Below are 21,436 nucleotides of genomic sequence, written 5' to 3' on the forward strand. Positions count from 1 at the left end.
TGCACCTGTAAATAAACTTCGCCTTGCAACTCTAAGCACGGGTGTTCTTTGGCACCAGAGAAATGAGAATTTAGTGCCAAGCCACTGAACTCCCTCCCTGTGCAGAAGCAGACAGCTGAGAGCCCCAGAGAGCAGGGCAAGGGGTGGAGACGTCCCTGCTTGTGGCCTTTTAAGTCTAGGGTACTATGTGGCCCAGCCTCTTCGTCTCCTTCCCACCAATCCTGGCTTCCATGCACAGCCCACTCTTTTGGCTTTCTTGTGAGCTGAATGGCTTCAGTGTGTGAAAACCAAAAACAGCCCCTAAACTTGAAACGACTCTGCACACTGTCAGCCCCAGGAATATATTCTGGACAGATTTCATTCTTCTCAAAGAGAGCCAGAAGTGGGCTTTCTGAGACCTCCCACTTTTCCCGACTTTTTTCTTACTCTAGCTGCAGAAATGTCCTTGTAGGAAGCATAAGTGAACTCCATGCCCTAAAGTGGAGGGCTGGGATGTCACAATCACCCGGCCCCGCTCTACCCCACCCCTGCTTCCTCCCCACCCACAAGACTGCTCCATGGGGAAAGTGATGCAGTCAAGGCAGCCATGAATAAAATGAATAAATGAATAAAATGAGGCCCAGATAGGAGAGGTTGGTAGCTCAGGGACACAGAGAAAGTTAAGTGGCAAAGCAGGAACCCAAACCAAGATCTCTTGGCTTAAAACACCTTAAGTTTATAGACAAATTCCTTAATAAAAAGAAAAATATGAAGTTTGATCTTTCTGAGCCTGCCCGTTTGGCATGAGGAGATAAAATCAAGCCATTCGGGACGCCTGGGTGGCTCAGTTGGTTAAGCAGCTGCCTTCGGCTCAGGTCATGATCCCAGCATCCTGGGGTCGAGTCCCACATCCGGCTCCTTGCTCGGCGGGGAGCTTGCTTCTCCCTCTGCCTCTGCCTGCCATTCTGTCTGCCTGTGCTTGCTCTCTCCCCCCCCCTCTCTCTGATAAATAAATAAAATCTTTAAAAAAAAAAATCAAGCCATTCTTATTCTTTCAGCTAAAGTAATGCCCAGGACTCGGCCTCACGTATGAGTAAAGCAGGTGGCTGCTCAACTGGACTGATTGCAAGAGAGGAGGCAAGACCTCTTCTCTCCCTAACACTTCCTTCACAAGGGCACAGAGCCTTGACCCACCATAGTTAGAGTCACTCCTTTGTCTTAAGATGGCCTCACCTTGTGACAGGGCCTCAGGCCAGAGGCGGCAAAGACCTAGCACCCCCCTGATTTGGTTACCTGAGGATGATTCTCTTTCCTCCTTGGTCCACATGTGGCTTCAGAATCCTGCCCACCACAGAACTAGTCCAGAAACACTCCTAACCAAATGGAGTTGGTAGCTTCCAACTTTCTTTAGAGTTCTAGTGCTGAGGTTCCAGGCAACTTCCTACACCTGTGGAGACAGTGTTTGCAAGTGTGTTTCCACGTCATTGAAACTTATGTGGAAATGGGGTATGTATGCAGGTGTTTTGCATATGTTAAGAAGTTGCTGAAGAAACCCACAAGAGAGTCCTGAGAGGGGATGTTGGAGATCATGCTGTGAATTAGGTATGACCTATGGGTCAGTGTTTTTGATCATGTCACTCCTGCTAAAAATACCTTCAATAGCTCTTCAAGGCCTGGAACATCAGGCCCTAACTCCTCAGCCCAGGGTGCAAAGCCTTCCATAGTCTGTCCTTGTTTCAGGCCTCAGATTGTGTGCTTTTCAAAAAAATCTCACGTTCCAGGCAAATTACTCTTCTCATTGACATTTTTCTGCTTAAACATGACATTGCTCTACTCGAAACCTTCCAATGGCCTCCCAGAGCACTTAGCAAAACTCCATATGATTTCCATGGAGGTTCCATGGGATTAGCCCTGCCCACCTCTCCAAGTGAATCTTCAACCACTTCCTCCCTTGTTTGTAATCCCTGCTATGTTGGTCTTCCCCTGGTTCTTGAACATGCCGAATTCTCTCCTATCCCAAGACCTTAGTGCATGTTACTCATGTGGCTCAACTTCTCTTCTCTTCTGTTAGACACTGGCATGGCTGGTGTCTTCTTGCTGTGGGGGTCTGAGCTCTTCCCCAATCTCTCAGTCTGCAGTAGTATCTCCAGCACTCTCATTTCTACCACGCTGATTCATTTTCTTCAGAGCAACTGTTGTTACCTGACACGGATACTTGCTTACCTTTCTAATTGCTTTGTCTACTAAAACATAATCTCCATAAGGGTTTGAACATTACTTTCAACTCATCACTGTATCCTAGAATGTGTAAATTTCCCACAGAATAAATGCCCAGTAAATATTTGTTAAATGACTGAAGGCTTTTCCATGTCTGAAATCATAACAACCCTGTTTCTATCCTGCTATGACTGCCCTCTCACTCTCTTTAACTACCATCAAAAAGCAACACTGAACTTCCTCTCCCTTCTTTTTTAAAAATTTTATTTTATTTACATTCAATAAACATATATTATTAATTTCAGAAGAGTTCAGTGATTCATCAATTGTATGTGACACCGAGTGTTCACTACATCACGTGCCCTTCCTTCGTAATGTCCCTCACCTAGTCTTCTGTCCATTTCTTGACTGGATTATGTGTTCTTTGGGTGTTGAGTCTCATAAATTCTTTATAGACTTTGGATGTTAATCCTTTATCTGATAAAACTTTTGCAAATACCTTTTCCCATTCTGTAGGTTGTCTTTTGGTTTTGTGGACTGTTTTCTTTGCTGTGTAAAAGCTTTTTATTTTGATTAAGTCCCGATAGTTCATTTTTTAAAAAATGTATTTATTTGACACACACAGAGAGATCGCAAGTAGGCAGAGAGGCAGGCAGAGAGAGAGGGGGAAGCAGGCTCCCCGCTGAGCAGAAAGCCCAATGTGGGGCTCCATCCCAGGACCCTGAAATCATGACCTGACCTGAAGGCAGAGGCTTAACCCACTGAAACATGCAGGTGCCCCCCAATAGTTCATTTTTGCCTTTTTCCCCTTGCCTTTGGAAACATGTTTAGCCAGATATTGCTGTGGCTGAGCTCAAAGAGGTTGCTGCCTGTATTCTCTTCTAGGATTTTGATGGATTCCTATCTCACATTTAGGCCTTTTACCCATTTTGAGTTTATTTTTGTGTCTGATATAAGCAAATGGTCCAGTTTCATTATTTTGCATGTGGCTATCCAGTTTTCCCAACATCATTTGTTGAAGAGACTATCTTTCCTACTTTGTCAAAGATTAGTTGACCATAGAGTTGAGGGTCCATTTCTGGGTTCTCTATTTTGTTCCATTGATCTATGCATCTATTTTTGTTCTAGTACCATATTGTCTTGATGATCACGCTTTGTAATAGAGCTTGAAGTCTGGAATTGTGAAGCCACCAACTTTTGTTTTCTTTTTCAACTTTCCTATGGCTATTTGGGTTTTTTTCTGATTTCATACAAATTTCAGGATTTCTTCCAGTTCTGTGAAAAATGATGGTATTTTGATAGGGACTGCATTGAATGTATAGATTGCCTAGGAAGCATAGGCATTTTAGTAATATTTGTTCTCCCAATCCATGAGCTGGGATGTTTTTCCATTTCTTTGTGTCCTCAATTTCTATCTTGAGTGTTCTATAGTTTTCAGACTATAGATCCTTATTCTCTTTGGTAAGTTTTATTCCTAGATAGCTTAAGGTTTTGGCTGTGATTGTAAATGGGATCAATTCCTTAAATTCTTTTCTTTCTTTCTCACTGTTAGTGTATAGAAATGCAACCGATCTCTGTGCATTGATTTTATGTCCTGCCACTTTGCTGAATTCTTGTAGGAGTTCTAGCAATTTTGGATTGGAGACTTTTAGGTTTTCCACATAGAATATCATGTCATCTGCTAAGAGTGAAAACTTGACTCCTTCTTTGCCTGTTTGGATGCCTTTGATTTCTTTTTGTTGTCTGATTCCTGAGGCTAGGACTTCTGGTACTATGTTGAACACCAGCGGTGATAGTGGACATCCCTGCTGTGCTTCCCACCTAGAGGAAATGCTCTTAGTTTTTCCCCATTGAGAATGATATTCACTGTGGGCTTTATGTATATGGCTTTTATGATACTGAGTTATGTTCCCTTTGTTTCTACACTGTAAAGAGTTTTTTTTTTTTTTGTTTTTTTTTTTTTGTTTTTTTTTTTTAAAGATTTTATTTATTTATTTGACAGTAGATGGAGAGGCAGGCAGAGAGAGAGAGAGAGAGAGGGAAGCAGGCTCCTCGCTGAGCAGAGAGCCCGATGCGGGACTCGATCCCAGGACCCTGAGATCATGACCTGAGCCGAAGGCAGCAGCCCAACCCACTGAGCCACCCAGGCGCCCGACACTGTAAAGAGTTTTAATCAAGAAAGGATGTTACAGTGTGTCAAAAGTTTTTTCTGTCTCTATTGAGAGGATCACATGGTTCTTTTCCTTTTTTTTATTTATGTAGTATATCACCTTGATCAATCACCTTTCAGCCTGGGAAGAAATCCTGCTTGGGTGTGGTGAATAATCCCTTTATGTACTGTTGGATCCTATTGGATAGTATCTTGGTGAGAATTTTTGCATCCATTTTCATCAGGGATATTGGTCTGTAATTCTCCTTTCTGATGGGATCTCTGTCTGGTTTTGGGATCAAGGTAATTCTGGCCTCACCGAAAGAGTTGGGAAGTTTTCCTTCCATTTCTACAGTTTTTGAAACAGCTTCAGAGAAATATGTATTACTTCTTCTTCTTTAAATGTTTTGTAGAATTCCTCTGGGAAGCCACATGGCCCTGGACTCTTTCTTGTTGGGAGACTTTTGATTAAGGCTTCATTTTCTTTGCTCATTATGGGTCTGTTCAGGTTTTCTACTTCTTCCTGTTTCAGTTTTGGTAGTTTATATGTGTCTAGGAATGCATCCATTTCTTCCAGATTGCTTAATTTGTTGGCATATAGTTGCTCATAATATGTTCTTGTAATTGTTTGTGTTTTTTCAGTGTTGGTTGTGATCTCTCCTCTTTCATTTATGACTTTATTTGGGTACTTTCTCCACTTTCTCCTTTCTTTTTGATCTTGATCAAGACTGGCTAGGGGTTTATTAATTTTACTCTTTCAAAGAACCAGTTCTTAGTTTCATTGATCTGTTCTATTGTTCTTTTGGTTTCTATTTCATTGATTTCTGCTCTGATCTTTATTATTTCTCTTCTTCCTGGGTTTAGACTTTATTTGCTGTTCTGTCTCCAGCTCCTTTAGGTATAGGGTTGGTTGTGTGTTCAACAGAGAACTTTCTTGTTTCTTTTATTTATTTATTTATTTGACAGACAAAGATCACAAGTAGGCAGAGAGACGGGTAGAGTTGGGGGGGGGGCAGGCTCCCTGCTGACCAGAGAGCCCGATGTGGGGCTCAATCCCAAGACCCTGGGATCATGACCTGATCTGAAGGCAGAGGCTTTAACCCACTGAGCCACCCAGGTGCTCCAGCTTTCTTGTTTCTTCAGAAAGGCTTGTATTTCTCTGTAGTTCCGTCTTAGGATCATCTCTGCTATCCCAAAGATTTTGAACAGTTGTGTTTTCATTTTCACTCTTTCTTCTTTCTATTAAATCTAAAAGCACCTGCAGATCCAACCAACTGCTTCTTTATTTTTCTTTTAATAAACCAGGAACTGGGAAACTAGCCTCTTATCTGCCACTAACAGTTCGTTGTCTACTTCATGTATCTCATTTTCCTGATTAGGTAGCAAGCTCTTGGAAGTTAGGATAGCTGGTTGTATCCCCTACAGTGCTCAGCATGAATGACAACTTGGATACTGAGGGGATGGATATATGCTTGGTTGGTCACCCAAGATGCTTTTAAGTGAAGGAAGCATCAGTGATTCATTCATTCATTCACCCAGTGGGTACTGACATACCATTAAATATTTATCATTGTGAGAAGCATGGAGCAGGGGAATTAGCTTTGTTTGGTGGAGGGGGATCAGGGAAGGCCTGAGGGAGGGACATATAGTCCCAACAGATGAGTGGTAGCTGATTCTACGAGATCTAAGAATGGAGGGGAGGCAGCCTGGGGAGAGAAAAAGTAGAGACAGAAGATGTCCTTATAGCTGCTTCCACTTAGGGGAAAACTGACACAGGGATTGTTTTTTAGGGTTTACAGTCCATTCACCACCTGGCTCTGCCCCTAGGAGAGGGAAAGTAGGGAACACCAAGAGCTCATGGTTTCCACTGACAGGAGCACACACACTGATGATGCAAAGCGTGGATCATGGGGTTTCATAATACTTATAGGAATAAATCCTTCAGTGTCAACATAAAATACAAGCATTTAACATAGAAGAATAGAACAGTCTTAGGTACTAAGGTGTGACTATGGTATTAGATTTGGAAGATACAAAAGTAGTTTGGATTACTGAACCAAACACATTAATTGCTGGGAAACTGAAATCTGACCTGAAACTGAAATCTGAAATCTGATGGCTTTAGAGAAGTGTTTTTCAAACTTGTCTCAGCCAAAACTTTTGTTCGAATGAAATCTTATAAAGTGTAAACAAATGAAAGAAAAGGGTTACTGCTTAGCCCAGAGGGCTGAGGGTGAGGCCCGAAGTCATTTGATTTTCTCTCCTTCAGAAGGCCCCAGGGCTCTGGGGAACTAAGTGTAAAAATGACTTGCTGCAGAGTGAACAAAGGGTTGCCCCACAGTAAGAAGGTAGCATGCAGTCTCTGCCAAGGTTTTCTGACTCTCAGATCTTAGTCAAGACAAAGGAAAAGAAGCCACCACTGCTTTTTTCTTTTTTTCCTTTAGGAAAAGGGAATGCTAAATTTCTTCACTTTAAAATGGATTATTCTGGTAAGAGAAACTTGACATGTATCGACTGATGAAATTCTATGTTTGTTACGAAAAGAAAGTCTTAAGGCTTACATCAAAAAGTCCCTGTTACCCAATAGAAGAATTAATATTAGATGTGACACTGCCCTCCCCAGCAATCTAAACAAACCTATTTCTGGAAAAAAACCTGCAATAAATTCTGCTCAAGGATATAAATGGAACAGTACTGGCCATGACTTCAGTGTCCATAGGGTGTTGCCCTCTATGGTGAGCTCTTCAAAACTCCAATGCAGAACACAGGCAAGAGGACTGATAACAGGGCACCTTTAGGACCCTTGGGCTGGTCATTAAACAGCTATATTCAGACACTCTAGTCTCAACCGTTTTGACTCTGAGGTTCCTTCTCTTCCTCCCCAAGGTCCTACCTCTAGATCAAGGCTCCTGCAGATTTTGGGTCTGGTGAGCACCTGCCTCTGGGCATCAAACTTCCGGCTGCCTCAGTGGCCACTAGAGGGCAGGAGACTAGCAGCTGCCGGTTTCTGAGAGGAAGGAAGGCGGTGGGGACCAAGTGGTTGGAGCAAAATATCCTCTTCTCTCCTGGATAAAGACTACCCCACCTGAGGAAAAAGGATCAAACAATAAAGTAATTCAGATGGAAAGCGAAAGGGGAGAGGAGGTCCAAGTGGATAGGGCAGGCTATTAGGGGAAGTAATATAAATGCTAAAGAGTCATATAGTAAAGGGAATTCAATAGTCTGGGACTAAAACAGACCACAGCCTCAACAACTTAAGGGTTGGGGGTTGCTGGGGAGAGGGGAAAGTAAAAGTTACAAAAGTATTATTTTACTGGGGCAAAGGGTGAAATTATGACGACAGATAGAGCAGGAGGCCAGGAGAGTAACTTTTCATCGGGGAATACTGGTATCTTTATTTCAAATAGTGGTAGAGAAATATGTGTTTGTTTCTCAAAGTAAATGGAAATGTATAACTAATGGTATAGTAGAACCTCAAAATTAAGAAATGCAATTACTCATCTCTGAACCAGCAAAAATAATGAAAAGATGGAAAGCATAGTTTAAGATACTTTATATTATATATTTGATACATGATACTGTCAAAAAATAAAATTCAACAGAGTAAACTTAAGGATCTAACTGGCTTTATGCAACAATTCATGAATTGGGCAGTGTCCCGTCTAGCAAACAGAAGGAAGCCTCCTCAGGGTCTGTCTCAGGGGCAAAGAGTCTCCTTCCTCAAGGCCGTGCCCTTCCTGGGGCAGCCCCACCTTGAGTGACCGAGGGGTACACAGACCTGTCCATTTCAGCCTAAGGAGGATAAGTCCTGGGGCAACACTTGCTTCCAGGCTCCATGCTGAGTTCCTGATGCCTCCAGGGTCTTGCTTGATTTCTCCCTCTGCCCCATTCTGCTTTTCCAACCTTCCTGTCTCAGGTGTCGATCCCTGAAAACCATCCTGCTCCCCATGCTCTGTCTGGGCTTCTGCTTCCAGCAAACTCAGCCTATGATTCCAAGTGCTCTGATACTGCGAGGAATTCTGCCAATTTATGTCATTGAAAGCAACAAGTGCAGAGGATTTAAAGACTTTTTCCTTAAAAGAAACAATGGAGATGTCTCAGGCCTCCCATCCAGCCCTCTTTTTTTTTTTTTTTTTTAAATTTTTTATTTTTTATAAACATATATTTTTTTATAAACATATATTTTTATCCCCAGGTCTGTGAATCACCAGGTTTACACACTTCACAGCACTCACCAAATCACATACCCTCCCCAATGTCCATAATCCCACCCCCTTCTCCCCAACCCCCTCCCCCCGGCAACCCTCAGTTTGTTTTGTGAGATTAAGAGTCACTTATGGTTTGTCTCCCTCCCAATCCCATCTTGTTTCATTTATTCTTCTACCCACTTAAGCCTCCATGTTGCATCACCACTTCCTCATATCAGGGAGATCATATGATAGTTGTCTTTCTCTGCTTGACTTATTTCGCTAAGCATGATATGCTCTAGTTCCATCCACGTTGTTGCAAATGGCAAGATTTCATTTCTTTTGATGGCTGCATAGTATTCCAGCCCTCTTTTTGATCAATCCCATTTCAAAAACCTGAGTGCACGTGAGAGTCTGCAGGTTGAAGACACTAAACAGAAATCAAATCCTTGCCCATTACTATTCGTTCAGCTCCATTTGCCCAGGGTTTTCTTAAGACTGTGCGAGGCTGGTCTGTCATAAACTTTGGTCCAGGAGAAGTGAGACACCCTTGGCCTCACAGGTTGAAAGGAACAAGGAAGAGTACAACAAGCGTGGACCTGCCACACGCTCCTTCTCTTCCGATGAACATTTACTGAGCCCACAATTAAGCAATAGCCATGACAAGTTTCTAAGTAAAAAGCAACAGCTGTTTTGCCCAAAGTTAATAATGATCATGTTTTAACCATTGAAAGGGCTCTTGACCATTTACAGATCACTGGTTAGAAAGATCTTATCTTACACTTCTGTGTAACTGTCACTATGATAACACTTTAAAAGAGACAGTCAATAATTAAATTTTAAGATACTTATCTAAATTAGTATTATGGATTAAGTTTTAATATAATAGATGCTAAAAATCGTCAAATTTAAAGGGCATTAGAATTTTAATCCTTTGTTTGGAAATTGCTATTCTGTAAAATGTACTATTTATGTAAATACTTTATCCCAAACCCCAATTCTTCAAGTTCATTAAGTACTGCTGAAGTGATCAGACTTTTTCTGTAAAAATTCAATTTCTGTTTTTTCAGTGGTTTTGACCACATGGTCTGTGAGTACAATACTTTTTAAATTAATTTGTGTCTGTGATAAATGTGTCTTCCTCTTTTACTGCTAGAAAAATAAACCAGTAATCCTATTTTTCTGTTCTGTCTGGCACAATGAGTTTGTGTGGGCTGGGTTCTAGGCAAACTAAATTATTGGGTGAATTTAAACAGACATTTAAGGGGCGCCTGGGTGGCTCAGTGGGTTAAGCCTCTGCCTTCAGCTCAGGTCATGATCCCAGAGTCCTGGGATCCAGCCCCGCTGGGATCCAGCCCCGCCTCGAGCTTTCTGCTCTGCAGGGAGCCTGCTTCCTCCTCTCTCTGCCTGCCTCTCTGCCTACTTGTGATCTCTGTCTGTCAAATAAGTAAATAAAATCTTTAAAAAAAAATATGTGTACACACACACAGACACACACGTGCGCGCACGCACACACATACGCACACACCCCTCCTAGATAAAAGACACTGACTGGTGAGACTTCTCTTTGGAAAGAAGCCTTTCCTTTCTCCTGCCAGCCTTCTCTTCCCCCAGTCTGGTCTCAAACACACATCAACAGTCATTCATGCTTTTTCTTCTACCACAAAGTTTCTGTGAATAAATGCAGAGCTTTAATATCTAGCACACAGATTCCAACAAGTGATTCAGTTTGTTTATTTTGTTTCAAACCTCATAGGGACCGAACATCTTCTCTGGCATAACCCTGCACTTCCTTTGGAAAATGCAATGCAAAATGGCTAAGAAATAACTGAAAAAAAACAAAACCCAACCCCTCAGGATTTCAGTGCTCCTCTGAAATGGCAAAAGGAAGGTGGTGCCGATTTCATTTCTCAGACACTGAGCCAAATCAAGGGGCTGCAGAATGATTTGAGATCACTATTTCTACTCTGTGTAGTTTCCCGGGAAAGGAAGACACTGCCATGCTCATGGCAGATGAGGACCCGCTGGAGGCTCTGGACGGTTTACACCCCTAAGCCTCAGTTAAACTGGCCACATGGGAGAGGCAGGAGCCTGAGGATTGTGGTGGGCTTGCAGTGCTGGAGACCACAAGAGTCAATTACAGACATTTCTTCCAACCTCATGTTCAGAGACCACATTGTTAGTGGCCCGGAATTGGCCGAGGTGGGTTTGTTTACACCACAGAAATTGGCAACCGCTATCAATCACAAATTTTTCCAGGTGAGCTGGTTATCATAATCACACCATTGGCTTTGGGGATCCAATCCTGAGAGTTTTGGGGGTGGATGATTTTATGAGTGATCAGATTTCTGAAGACTAAACCACAAGCAGTTTCTCGAGTTGTTCCATGGGAATGGAAACTCTACCATGTTTAAAAATCATGATGTTGTAGATCTTCAGGATAACGGAAATAATAAGAAGGATTTTTGATTCTAAGCTTCATTATATCTTTTGGTATAAATTTATGTCCCAAAACATAATCACGCAGCGACCTAAACCACAGAGAATAGCTAAAAAATACTAAAATTATCCTTGACAATCAGGAGCCAATTTATACTCGTTCTGGTTTGAAAATTTTAAGGTCAATCATGTATTCTTTCATTTTCTAAGAGAAATGTAGTATTAAGACACACGGATGGACCAAGGTGTAAATGTTGAAGGATCATCTCTAGGAATCTAAAAAAAAAAAAAAAAACCAAAAGAAGGAAGATAATTATTAGTAAAATATTATATATGCAAAATGTGTAATTCAGAAGAAAAACTGTTTTTTAAAAAAGAAAAACCCAATGTCTGTTTTATTCTTATAAAAATATATATAGTTTTCCTATTCCTTTCAATCCTTGAGTCATAAATCTCTTTATCTTCAGAAACTTCTTATGTTTGGGATAAGATGCACCTTATTCAGAAGCCCTGTACTTTCAAAGGCATAAAGTGCAATCCAGTTCAGTTAGGGCTGCAGTAAGCAGTTCAATATAGGAACAGTCTCTGATGATAGTTCTAGACATATTTTTAGCAGCTGGTAAATGAAACTGTGTTCTATTTGTGTGTCATTACAAGGCATATCAAAGAGTGCCCAGTGATTTTGATATTTTAATTCAAATTGTTTTTACCAGTTGGCTTAACAAATGCTTTCTGAATAATTGACCAGATCCATTATCTATTTCATCCCATTTAGTTATTAAGGTGATCACAATACCACCTCAACTGCATTTTGATTAAGTGTTTCAAGAAGTTAGCTACCATGTGGATTTGCTACTAGCGTTAGCTCCACTGAGTCGGCTTTTCTTTGGGGTCTGAAACAAGCCATCGTTTGAAGAGTTTTGCTCACCTTGCAGTTACATTAAAGTATATAGGCAGTAGCAGGTAAAGGCAGAGTGAGAATTTTCATTGGAAAAGATGAACCTGCCCTGGGGTTTTGTCATGGTGACCAAATCCATACTAAGAACCTGAAGGCCCATGTAAGCGGTGATTACCACAGGGACCTCCCCTCACCACCTTTACCATGTCAGTAAATTGATCCACACAAGTCATCCTAATAAACTCAGGAGTTGCTGGGCTCTTCAGGTTGAAGATCTTGGTCAGACCCCTCTCTTCGCGGGCAGCAGTCACTGCATCAAAAATGGCGAACAACACGGAGGATCCCAAGAACACTGCAGTCTCACCCAACCCCTGAGAGGAAGGTAAAAGGCTGTCAGAAATGCATGGTTCTCTTAGGACTAATTTGAGTACACACACACACACACACACACACACATGCACACTCACCTCTTCTGGTGAGTATGGAATACTTAAAATGGAGTATGTCTGAATTGCCAGAACCGAATGCCCCCCATGCTGATTTGTGTGTGGGATCCTCCTCAAAGTCGCTCATGAAGATGTTCCAGGACATCAGGATAGTGGGGCAATTCCTTTGCCCAGGTAAAGTTCTAAAGACCAAAGCCCTTGGTGGCCTCTAGAATATTCCACTTTGGGTTCCAGACCATTTTTGTTTAACTCAGAACCCAAACAAAACAACCGCAATCTTTGTAGCTGAACCTAAACGACAGTAAAGAGTGACCTGTTGAAGCTGCTTGTGTGCGAACGTCCCTGGTGCGTGCTGGATGTTTCTGAACTAATAGTGTAGTCGCCATTATATTTTGAATGATTCATCAATGCTTCTTTGTACTGATTTTTCTTCTTTCTTCCTTCAAAGTAATCTGGTCTGTGGTCTGTGCTCAGGGCCTCAGAGATTGGCCTTTATCTCCAAGCAAATAAAGCCTATCCCTGGCTTTGATTTCACCTCTAAAGCAAATGTAGAGGGAGATGTAGAGCTGATAGAAGAAAGGGTTTCCTCTGAAGTGAGGAGGAGGGGAGCAGAAAGGTCTTATGTCCTATTTGGGGCAAACTGGCAGGGGGGTGGCTAGACTCTAAAAGGCAGGATTGCACCCCATGTCAGGATGGTTTCTAGAGACGCTCCTGGTGCAGAAGTAGAGATAGAGGCCATTCAGACAGGAAGTCTTGTCTTCTTCCCAATCTTGACCTACTTAAAGAAGGAGAGGAAATTTCCTGAAAAATCTAAGGTTAGCCTACCATCTGTCTGGCCAGATGTGGGCTCAGAATAGAACTTAAGTTGGGGGAAGTTGTGTTTTTTTGTGCACTTGTATTCAAGAATCCTCACCAGAGGTCTTTATGGGCCAATCAGAGCCCATATGCTCCAGGGAACACAGACTCAATACCTCTTAGATCAGCAGCTATTTACAGCTCAGAGCAAAGAGTGAGAAACTCGTTTGAAAGTCTGTTCCAGTTTGGGGAGGTGTGGAGAGAGGCAGACAAATAAGAGGGAACTGAGTCTGGAGGATATGTAAAGGGTGCAGAAAATAAAGTTCTGGGCTGGTAAAATTTGCCTACAATTTCGGTTTTATCTCATGGTGGCACTTAGCCTAATGACCTAAGATGTTTTACTCTTCCTTGACCTTTCTTGTTTTTGTTTTTATTTTTTAATATTTTATTTATTGATTTGACAGACAGAGATTACAAGTAGACAGAGAGGCAGGTACAGAGAGAGAGGGGGAAGCAGGCTCCCTGCTGAGCAGGGAGCCCAATGTGGGGCTCAATCCCAGGACCCTGAGATCATGACCTGAGCTGAAGGCAGAGGCTTAACCCACTGAGCCACCCAGGCACCCCTGACCTTTCTTGTTTTGATTAAATTTGTTTCAAGCTCACTTTCATGAGTGAAGAGTCTTCTTGGTCTTCTGGAGTCAGTGAGCACCACTTTGCCATGAATTTGCTTTTCTTTTCCCTTTTCCTGCTGAGATTTTTAATTCAAAGGAGTAAGCAAATTCAGGGGGCATTATATTTTGAATGAGTCACCAATGCTTCTTTGTACTTATTTTTCTTCTTTCTTCCTTCAAAGTACTCTGGTCTGTGGTCTGTGCTCAGACCATTATTTCTTGAAAGGGTAGATTGTTATAGACCGAACTGTGCTCCCTCAAAATTCATATGTTGAAGTCCTAACCCCCTACCTCAGACTCTGACCATGTTTGGAGATAAGGTCTTTAAAGAGGTGCGTTAAGTTAAAATGAGGTCTTTAGGAAGGGCCCTATTCCAACATGACTGTTGTCTTAACAAGAAAAGGAAATTAGGCCATACAGAGAGAGACATCAGACTTGTGCACTCAGAGGTGACGACTATGGGAGGACACAGGGAGAAGGTGACCATCTGCAATCCAGAGAGGCCTTGGAAGAAAGCAATCCTTGATTTGACTTCCAGCCTCCAGTACTGTGAGAAAATGTATCTCTTATTTAGGTTGTTTAGGCCACCCAGTGTGTGGTCCTTTGGTATGGGAGCCCTACGAACTAACATAGAGGTCTTGTGTTCTTACCTTGGACGAGTAGATGGCTATGGGATTTCGGGAACGCACCAGAGTGACATAGAACTCTTCTGGTATCTCAGTGACAGTCGGGATTTTGTAGTCCTCTGGACTTCGAGAGTAGAGGACACCTTCCGGGGAATATTTCAGTTCCTCTGTGGTGTACAACCCCATGCCTTGGATAAATGCTCCTTCAATCTACAGGCAAAAATTTCACAGTTTATAAGTATATGATACTGATGGATGAACTACTCCAATGTGACTGAAAATGGAACCATTTCTCTTGACCATAGTGATTCATCCTTGACAGCCTGGGGTGGGTTTACAAAGGGTCCTGCAGGGTCTGGTGCTTCTTATCTTGCCTGGTCTCATCCCTAGTTCTTCTTGCCCAAGTGACCCATCCTCCAGGTACCTGACTCTTGGTAAGTTCTGGGTAATTCTCAAGCCCACCAGATTCCATTTGGACCACCAAGTCTTTGTATTGTGGTTTTCCCCTGACTCTCTTCACTGCTCCCCATCTCAGCTTGTCCCCCTGGAGAATTCCTAGTCATCCTCCAAGTTGCTGCCTATTTGGAGCCTTTTGGATCCTTCTACCACCTCCTGGGTGGATTTAGGACCTACTTCCTCCCAGCTCACTCTACCTTGAACACATTCCCCCACATAGTGGCTCTCAGAGAGTATTTCCTCCATCCACCTCTTCCTCCTTGCTCTCTCCCATGTGTATGAGCATTTGGAGGCCATGGCCTTCTTGTATTCTATTATTAACCTGAGGCCTTTTACATAGGTTCTTAGTAAATGTCTGTTTTTTTTTTTTTTTATAAAAGATTTTATTTATTTATTTGACAGGCAGAAATCACAAGTAGACGGAGAGGCAGGCAGAGAGAGAGGAGGAAGCAGGCTCCCTGCTAAGCAGAGAGCCCGATGCGGGACTCGATCCCAGGACCCTGGGATCATGACCTGAGCCGAAGGCAGCGGCTTAACCCACTGAGCCACCCGGGCGCCCCAGTAAATGTCTGTTGAATTAGATGAAAAAGAAGCTAACATTAAAGGAACATGAACTAGAATGAATGGAACACTGTAGGTTATTATAATATCCATATTTCTTTACTTCCCTTTATAAATTACCATGGAAAGTAGATAAATGTTAAATAAGATGGGATGGAAAAAAACTTATATTAAGTTAAATATTTTTATTAAAAGTCATGTTGAGTTCTATTTACAAACAAATACGCTCTAGGAAAAAGGATTAAGGGGTGTCTGCCTGGAGGTTAAAGAATTGAAGGAGAATTACAGTTTGTATTTTATTGAAAATGCAAAATTAAGGTATATGAATCTAAATTTTAGATTTGGATATTTCCAAATTCTTATTCCTAAGGGAAAAGACTGAAGTCTAAGAGATCAAGTCTAATATACTCATTTTCTTCCCTTTTCCGGTGAGACAAATGCAGGATTTCCTTAATCATGACATCTCCCTTTCTGCCTTTGCTTAAAAGATAAAGAAGCAGAAAGGATCTGGGAGAAGTGGGTAAGACAGGGAAGGGGGGTCGAGGACTGGGTGAGTGGTGGTTCTCAAACTTTATAGGCTTGAGATGAATTTCAGGTGCAGGTTAAATGTGCCGGTTTCTGTCTCAGCCCAGCAAAGTTAAGACAGACCAAGTCTAAGCCTGGGCTGAATTCCTGGGTACAGGAATCCATGTTTCCATAAACACTTACAAGTACTTCTGTTGCAGAGTCTGAGGACCACATCTTGAAAAGCACAGAGGGATCAATAAAATTGTTCCTTATAAAGCCCAACGGCCAACCCAGGTAAACCAGTCTCTTAGGACTTAGGATACTGGGAAGCTGCTGGCAGATGAAAGCACCAGGTGTCTGTCAGGTGTGACGCTAAGCTGCTCAATGGCTCCAGTATGCTCCTCAGGTGGACCCTGGGGACCAGCTGCCTTGCCTCACTGGGGGGGCGGGTTAGTAGGTCTGGCTGGGGCTAAGGTGGCTGGTCCACTGGCTCCACCTTCAGTAACAGGGTAGAAAAAAGCAAAGCTACACCAACAGCTAGAAAGTTTTTAACTCAAAGTTTAAAAAGACTTTTTGGTGCCTTAATTTTATTGTTTGTGGGATTAAAATCAGAATTAAATTCAGCAGGAGGCAAAAAATTATGCTTAAGTATTTCTCTTTCTTTTACATTTCCCTATTTGCAGTCTGTTTAAATTTAATATTAATATGAATACTAATGGAACTTTATTATTATGTATTTATGTAGTGTTCCCTAATTACAAACATATTAATATTCATGAGAAAAATTAGAAGGCACGGAGAATTATAAAGCAGGCTAAGTCACACATATTCCTGCCCTACAAAGACAATGATTGTTAGCCTTTTCTTGAAATTTTTTCCAGTATTTCATCCATTTGTGTGCATGTGCGTCAGATACTTAATGTATAGCAGAGAACTTGCACCAGGTATAAACAACCCTGCAGAATTCTGGGAAGTACTTTTCTGAATGGAACCGACCAAAAGTTCCTATGGTCAGAGCATGCTGGTATCACTCACCTGTCCGACGTCCACGGCTGGGTTTATGCTGAAAGCAGCATCCACGAAGACGTCAGCCCTAAGGAGCTGTTCCAAGAGAAAATACACAGTGGAAAAAAAGGATTTATTTAAAATAGTTCTTGACTGCAATTGGCTGTCTGTCCCTGGATTTTCCACCTGCAGGATCAAGTTGATTATCACGTACGGCACGGCAAGCTTGTGTTTACTCGATGCAGAGGGCGAACCCAAATACTGCTCTTTACCTTATGAGCGCCGGTCAGACAGTCCACTTCAACCTCTGAACAGGCCGCACCATACACATAGTACGGGAAGGGCTCGCCCTTCTCCTTCTCCCAGTCCATGTGAGTCTGGTAGCCTCTGAGAAGAGAAAGCAGCAGTGAAAAGGAAAGGCCCTTTTCCTCACAGTGGTCTCATCGCCTCCTGTGCTGTGGGGCCTGGGGATCGAGAGGGCACCCACCCCATGGCTGCCGCATCCCTCCCCTTCTTCAGTAAGCGCAGGTGTGGTCAGAGTTGTAATGGTTCCACTGCAGGCCCAGGGAAAAGGCCCTCAGTGTCTGGGCCCGACCCTCCAGCAGGCAGTTACTGGAATTAGTCCCGGTGTGTGTAAATAGCTGTGGCGGCCTTCCTGGTGGAAGCCCTGGGCCTCCCCGCCGTGAGCCAGCACTGAGCGCCGACAGCAGGCACCCCGCAGGGCCCCCCCCGGGCTCTCCGGGCACCTGTTCGCACTGCTGAATGTACACTGTCTCTGCCCAGCTCTAATCCAACCCAAAGTAAAATGTCCTTTACTTGAAATATCCAGTAGCTGAGAGACTGATGGATTCTGTGAAGGCTTTTGTAATCTGGAAGAGATGATTGATTACAAAGAGATATAAATTTAGGGAAAGTAATGAAAAATACCTTCCTCCTCCTGTTTGGGACAAGCTTTCTACCCGCATTCACCTCAGTTGAGACGTGCACCTTGTACGAGCCATGGGCCATGCTTTTCCAAACAGATGTGTACGGGCAGCTGCTTATGCCCCGAGGCCCTCTATCGTTTGTTGGACAGTGTAAAGTTTATTTTTTAAAGCTATTTTTTAATGCCTTTTTGGCTTTTTAAATTAAGGAGGGGGCTAGACCATATTCACACACTTTTGTATGTAAGTATCTACACAGATATGTACGTATACACACATGTTTCTATGTGTATGTTCATGTCTATATATGTATGTACTTTTCCTCTGCTTTTTTCCCCCAAATAATTTGACCCGCTGTCACTTAGTATAGTACATCAGCTTCCCTCCTAGAGTATAACCTGGGTAGGGCTGGGAATAAGAATACTAATGGTAATATTAATAATAATTATTAAAAATAGAGTCATCCTTTGATAGTAGGACTGCTATCATGTCTGTTGCTCTGGAGAGAAAACCAAGGTCCTGAGGCACTGAGGGTGACCCTTGTCTCCCAGAGCTAGTAGTGACAGAGCTGGGACAGTAACCCTAAGGTGTGCTTTACTTTAGAGCATTCTCTGTGAGAAATCAGGCTCTGAAATAAAATCAAGTTTCAGTGAATCCAGACCTGGCTTTTGCTTTTTCAGAAAAGCAGAAGTAAATGTCAGTAAATGCTTTGTTTCCTGAACAGGCAGCACCCGTCAGCCCAGGCGTTAAGGGCCGCCGCCCATCTGCACGTATGTATCTGGCTTGTCCTGGCAGGCCAAGGACGGAAACACTCACCCAGTCCTCCCATCTTCCTTTAGGGCTTTTCCTGATGATTGGCTGAAGACGGGCCATAAGAATTTGGCAGGCATTCTGAAAATAAATATTTGATATGACAGAAATAAAAGGCACAGGAAACAGCGAAATGCTAAATATTCAAATCAATTCAAATGGAATCCATCAGTTTTGTGAGCCTGCTTGCTAGTCCTCTAGGCAGGGTTTCTTAAAGTTGAGTCATTTAGGGAATCCCTTTGAAGGAAACAAATATTCATGTGGATCCTACGGTGTTGATGTCCATTATTTTTATTATGATTTTGTTTTAATATATGCTAACATAAAGTTAGTTGAGTCTTCTGGATTTATAGCTCTTTTGTACCTCCAAGCAAAATACAATGACAAAGCACATAAGCCAATCTACACACCAATAAAATCCAAAATAACAACATTAATTCAGTTGGTGGATGATGTTGCTTCTCTGAAGCTAAACTGCTGCTTGGAATGGGGCCATCTCGGCTGCTCTCCCCGAGGTGCGCTGGGGTTCGCTGTGCTGCTGCTTGCCTGCCAACAGAGGAATTTTCTCTCCACTCTTCTTACATAAATTGCCTGAGATTTTCATCTGCACCTTATACCTTGACATCATCGGCTTTTTGCTGGGCAAGAAGAAAACAGTGTTTACCTATGAAGTCCATCTCTGCTCGTCTGTTGCTGCCTTAACACAAAGTATACTTCTTGTTCCCGAATGTGGGCAAAGAGATCTTCTGGCAACACTCCACTTACAGAGTGGTCCTTCTGATGATGTATGATGTCCTTTTTAAATCTTTAAAACATTAGCAGTGCAATGAAAGTAAGAAGGATTGAGGTGAAATCTTGGAACCTTGAGATTAAACCTGTTGACTCCTGATATCAGTGGACCTCAACTTGACTTCTACCCCTAGTTCAAACAGGAATCTGTTCAAGTCTGCACTTCCGTACTCAGCTCAACCTCAGATCACCTCTCATGCCCTCTCGTAGTTTGTGCTCTTTCTTTTCTATCATCCCCTCTTTGGAAATGGTTTCTGGCTTCTCATGTGTTAGGGAGATCCTTGTTTTCTTTCTTTCTTTTCTCTTTTTAAAAATTTATTTATTTTAGAAAGAGAATGAGTGAGCAAGAGTGGGAGGGGTGGAGGGAAAGAGAATCCTGAAGCAGACTCGCCACTCAGCTGGGAGCCAGACACAGAGCTGCATCCCAGGACCCTGAGACATGGGGCTTGATCCCAGGACCCCGAGATCATGACCTGAGCAAAAAGCCAGCCGCCTAATCATCTGAGCCACCCAGGTGCCCCAGAGACCCTTGTTTTCATAAATCACTTTGCTGGTTCATTCAGCTTTCTATCACTGACCTTATTACAAATGGGGGCCTTCCAAAAGAGGGCCACATCCGACGCAGCCCAAGTCACAGGATTCCTACCTGCCCAAATATCACGTATTCTTCCTGTAATCATGTCCTGACCTTGTACTCCTACACATAGCTTTACACTCAGTAGTCTGACAGTCTTCCCTTTAAGAGAGTGAGACATCGCAGAGAACAATTTCACCTCCTGAACAAGTTGCAACCTCCTGAACTCCTTTCTTTGCATGGAGAATTCTTTCAGCTTACATTGTTTGGTAGGGTCTCCTCCCTTTATTGAAGCTCTAAATGCCAGATAGAAAATTTTCCAGTTTTTGCATTATAGAAAATACTAAAATACATAAAAATAGAGAGAATAATACACTAGCCCCCCTTATCCAGCTTCAAGAATAAACATGTGGGGTGCCTGGGTGGCTCAGTGGGTTAAAGCCTCTGCCTTCGGCTCAGGTCATGATCCCAGGATCCTGGGATCTAGCCCTGCATCAGGATCCCTGCTCAGCAGGGAACCTGCCTCCCCCCCCACCCCGCCCCCACCACCTGCCTCTCTGCCTACTTGTGATCTCTGTCTGTCAAATAAATAAAATCTAAAAAAACCCCACAAAACATTTATACCCCAGTCTCACTTCTCTGCTATCTTTCTTCCCTGTTCTACCTTGCTCCCTTTTACAGTCTCTGCTCCAGTCCCCCAGGCCTGCTGCAGCTTCTCACGCATAGAAAGCTAGCTCCTTCTGCTCCCTAATAACCTGCCCAGCTTCTTTCCTTGCTGTGTTCACGACCGGGCTCAAGGAGTGACTGATGTGTTATCTGCTTGAATGTAAGCTCTGTGAGAGCAGGCAGGCTCTTTGGACTTTGTCCTGTTTCATTTACTGCTTATACTACCTAGCATGTGGTAGGCCCTCAGTCAATATCCATTAAATCAGTGTGGGATCAATAAAATTAAGTGTGAAGAAGTCATACAAATTTATGACTTTTAAATGATGATTCTTCATTATAAAATACAAAAATGTTTCTAAAAGCATTTAGTTTCCTTTTTTTTTTTTTGACCTTTTTTTTTTTTTTTTAAGATTTTATTTATTTATTTGACAGAGAGAGATCACAAGTAGGCAGAGAGGCAGGCAGAGAGAGAGAGAGAGGAGGAAGCAGGCTCCCTGCAGAGCAGAGAGCCCGATGCGGGACTCGATCCCAGGACCCTGAGATCATGACCTGAGCCGAAGGCAGCGGCTTAACCCACTGAGCCACCCAGGCGCCCCTCCTTTTTTTTTTTTTTTTTTAAAGTATGTCTGCTTTATCAATGCCTGAGACTATGTTTAGCTATGCACTGAGTGTCTTTGTGCCACGTGTGCTTGCAAGGCAACTAGAATTTAGATAAAAGGTGAAAAATGGACTCAGTCA

At 42.7% G+C, this 21,436-nt stretch overlaps 1 protein-coding gene across 1 annotated transcript in view; it reads right to left on the reverse strand.

The window, feature by feature from the left end:
* Positions 1-10,258: 10,258 nt before the first annotated feature.
* The window catches only part of LOC131827589 (aldehyde oxidase 4-like), a 57,273-nt gene continuing 46,095 nt past the window's right edge, over positions 10,259-21,436 (reverse strand). The window contains exons 29-35 of the mRNA XM_059168472.1: positions 18,676-18,750; positions 17,753-17,805; positions 17,209-17,323; positions 16,967-17,032; positions 14,432-14,617; positions 12,073-12,240; positions 10,259-11,247 (exon numbers count right to left, since the gene is read on the reverse strand). Coding sequence (XP_059024455.1) covers positions 11,194-11,247; positions 12,073-12,240; positions 14,432-14,617; positions 16,967-17,032; positions 17,209-17,323; positions 17,753-17,805; positions 18,676-18,750 — 717 coding nt within the window. The 3' untranslated portion in view covers positions 10,259-11,193. The remainder of the gene's footprint in view (positions 11,248-12,072; positions 12,241-14,431; positions 14,618-16,966; positions 17,033-17,208; positions 17,324-17,752; positions 17,806-18,675; positions 18,751-21,436) is intronic.

Source organism: Mustela lutreola, chromosome 3 (assembly GCF_030435805.1).
Source record: "Mustela lutreola isolate mMusLut2 chromosome 3, mMusLut2.pri, whole genome shotgun sequence".
NCBI lineage: Eukaryota > Metazoa > Chordata > Mammalia > Carnivora > Mustelidae > Mustela > Mustela lutreola.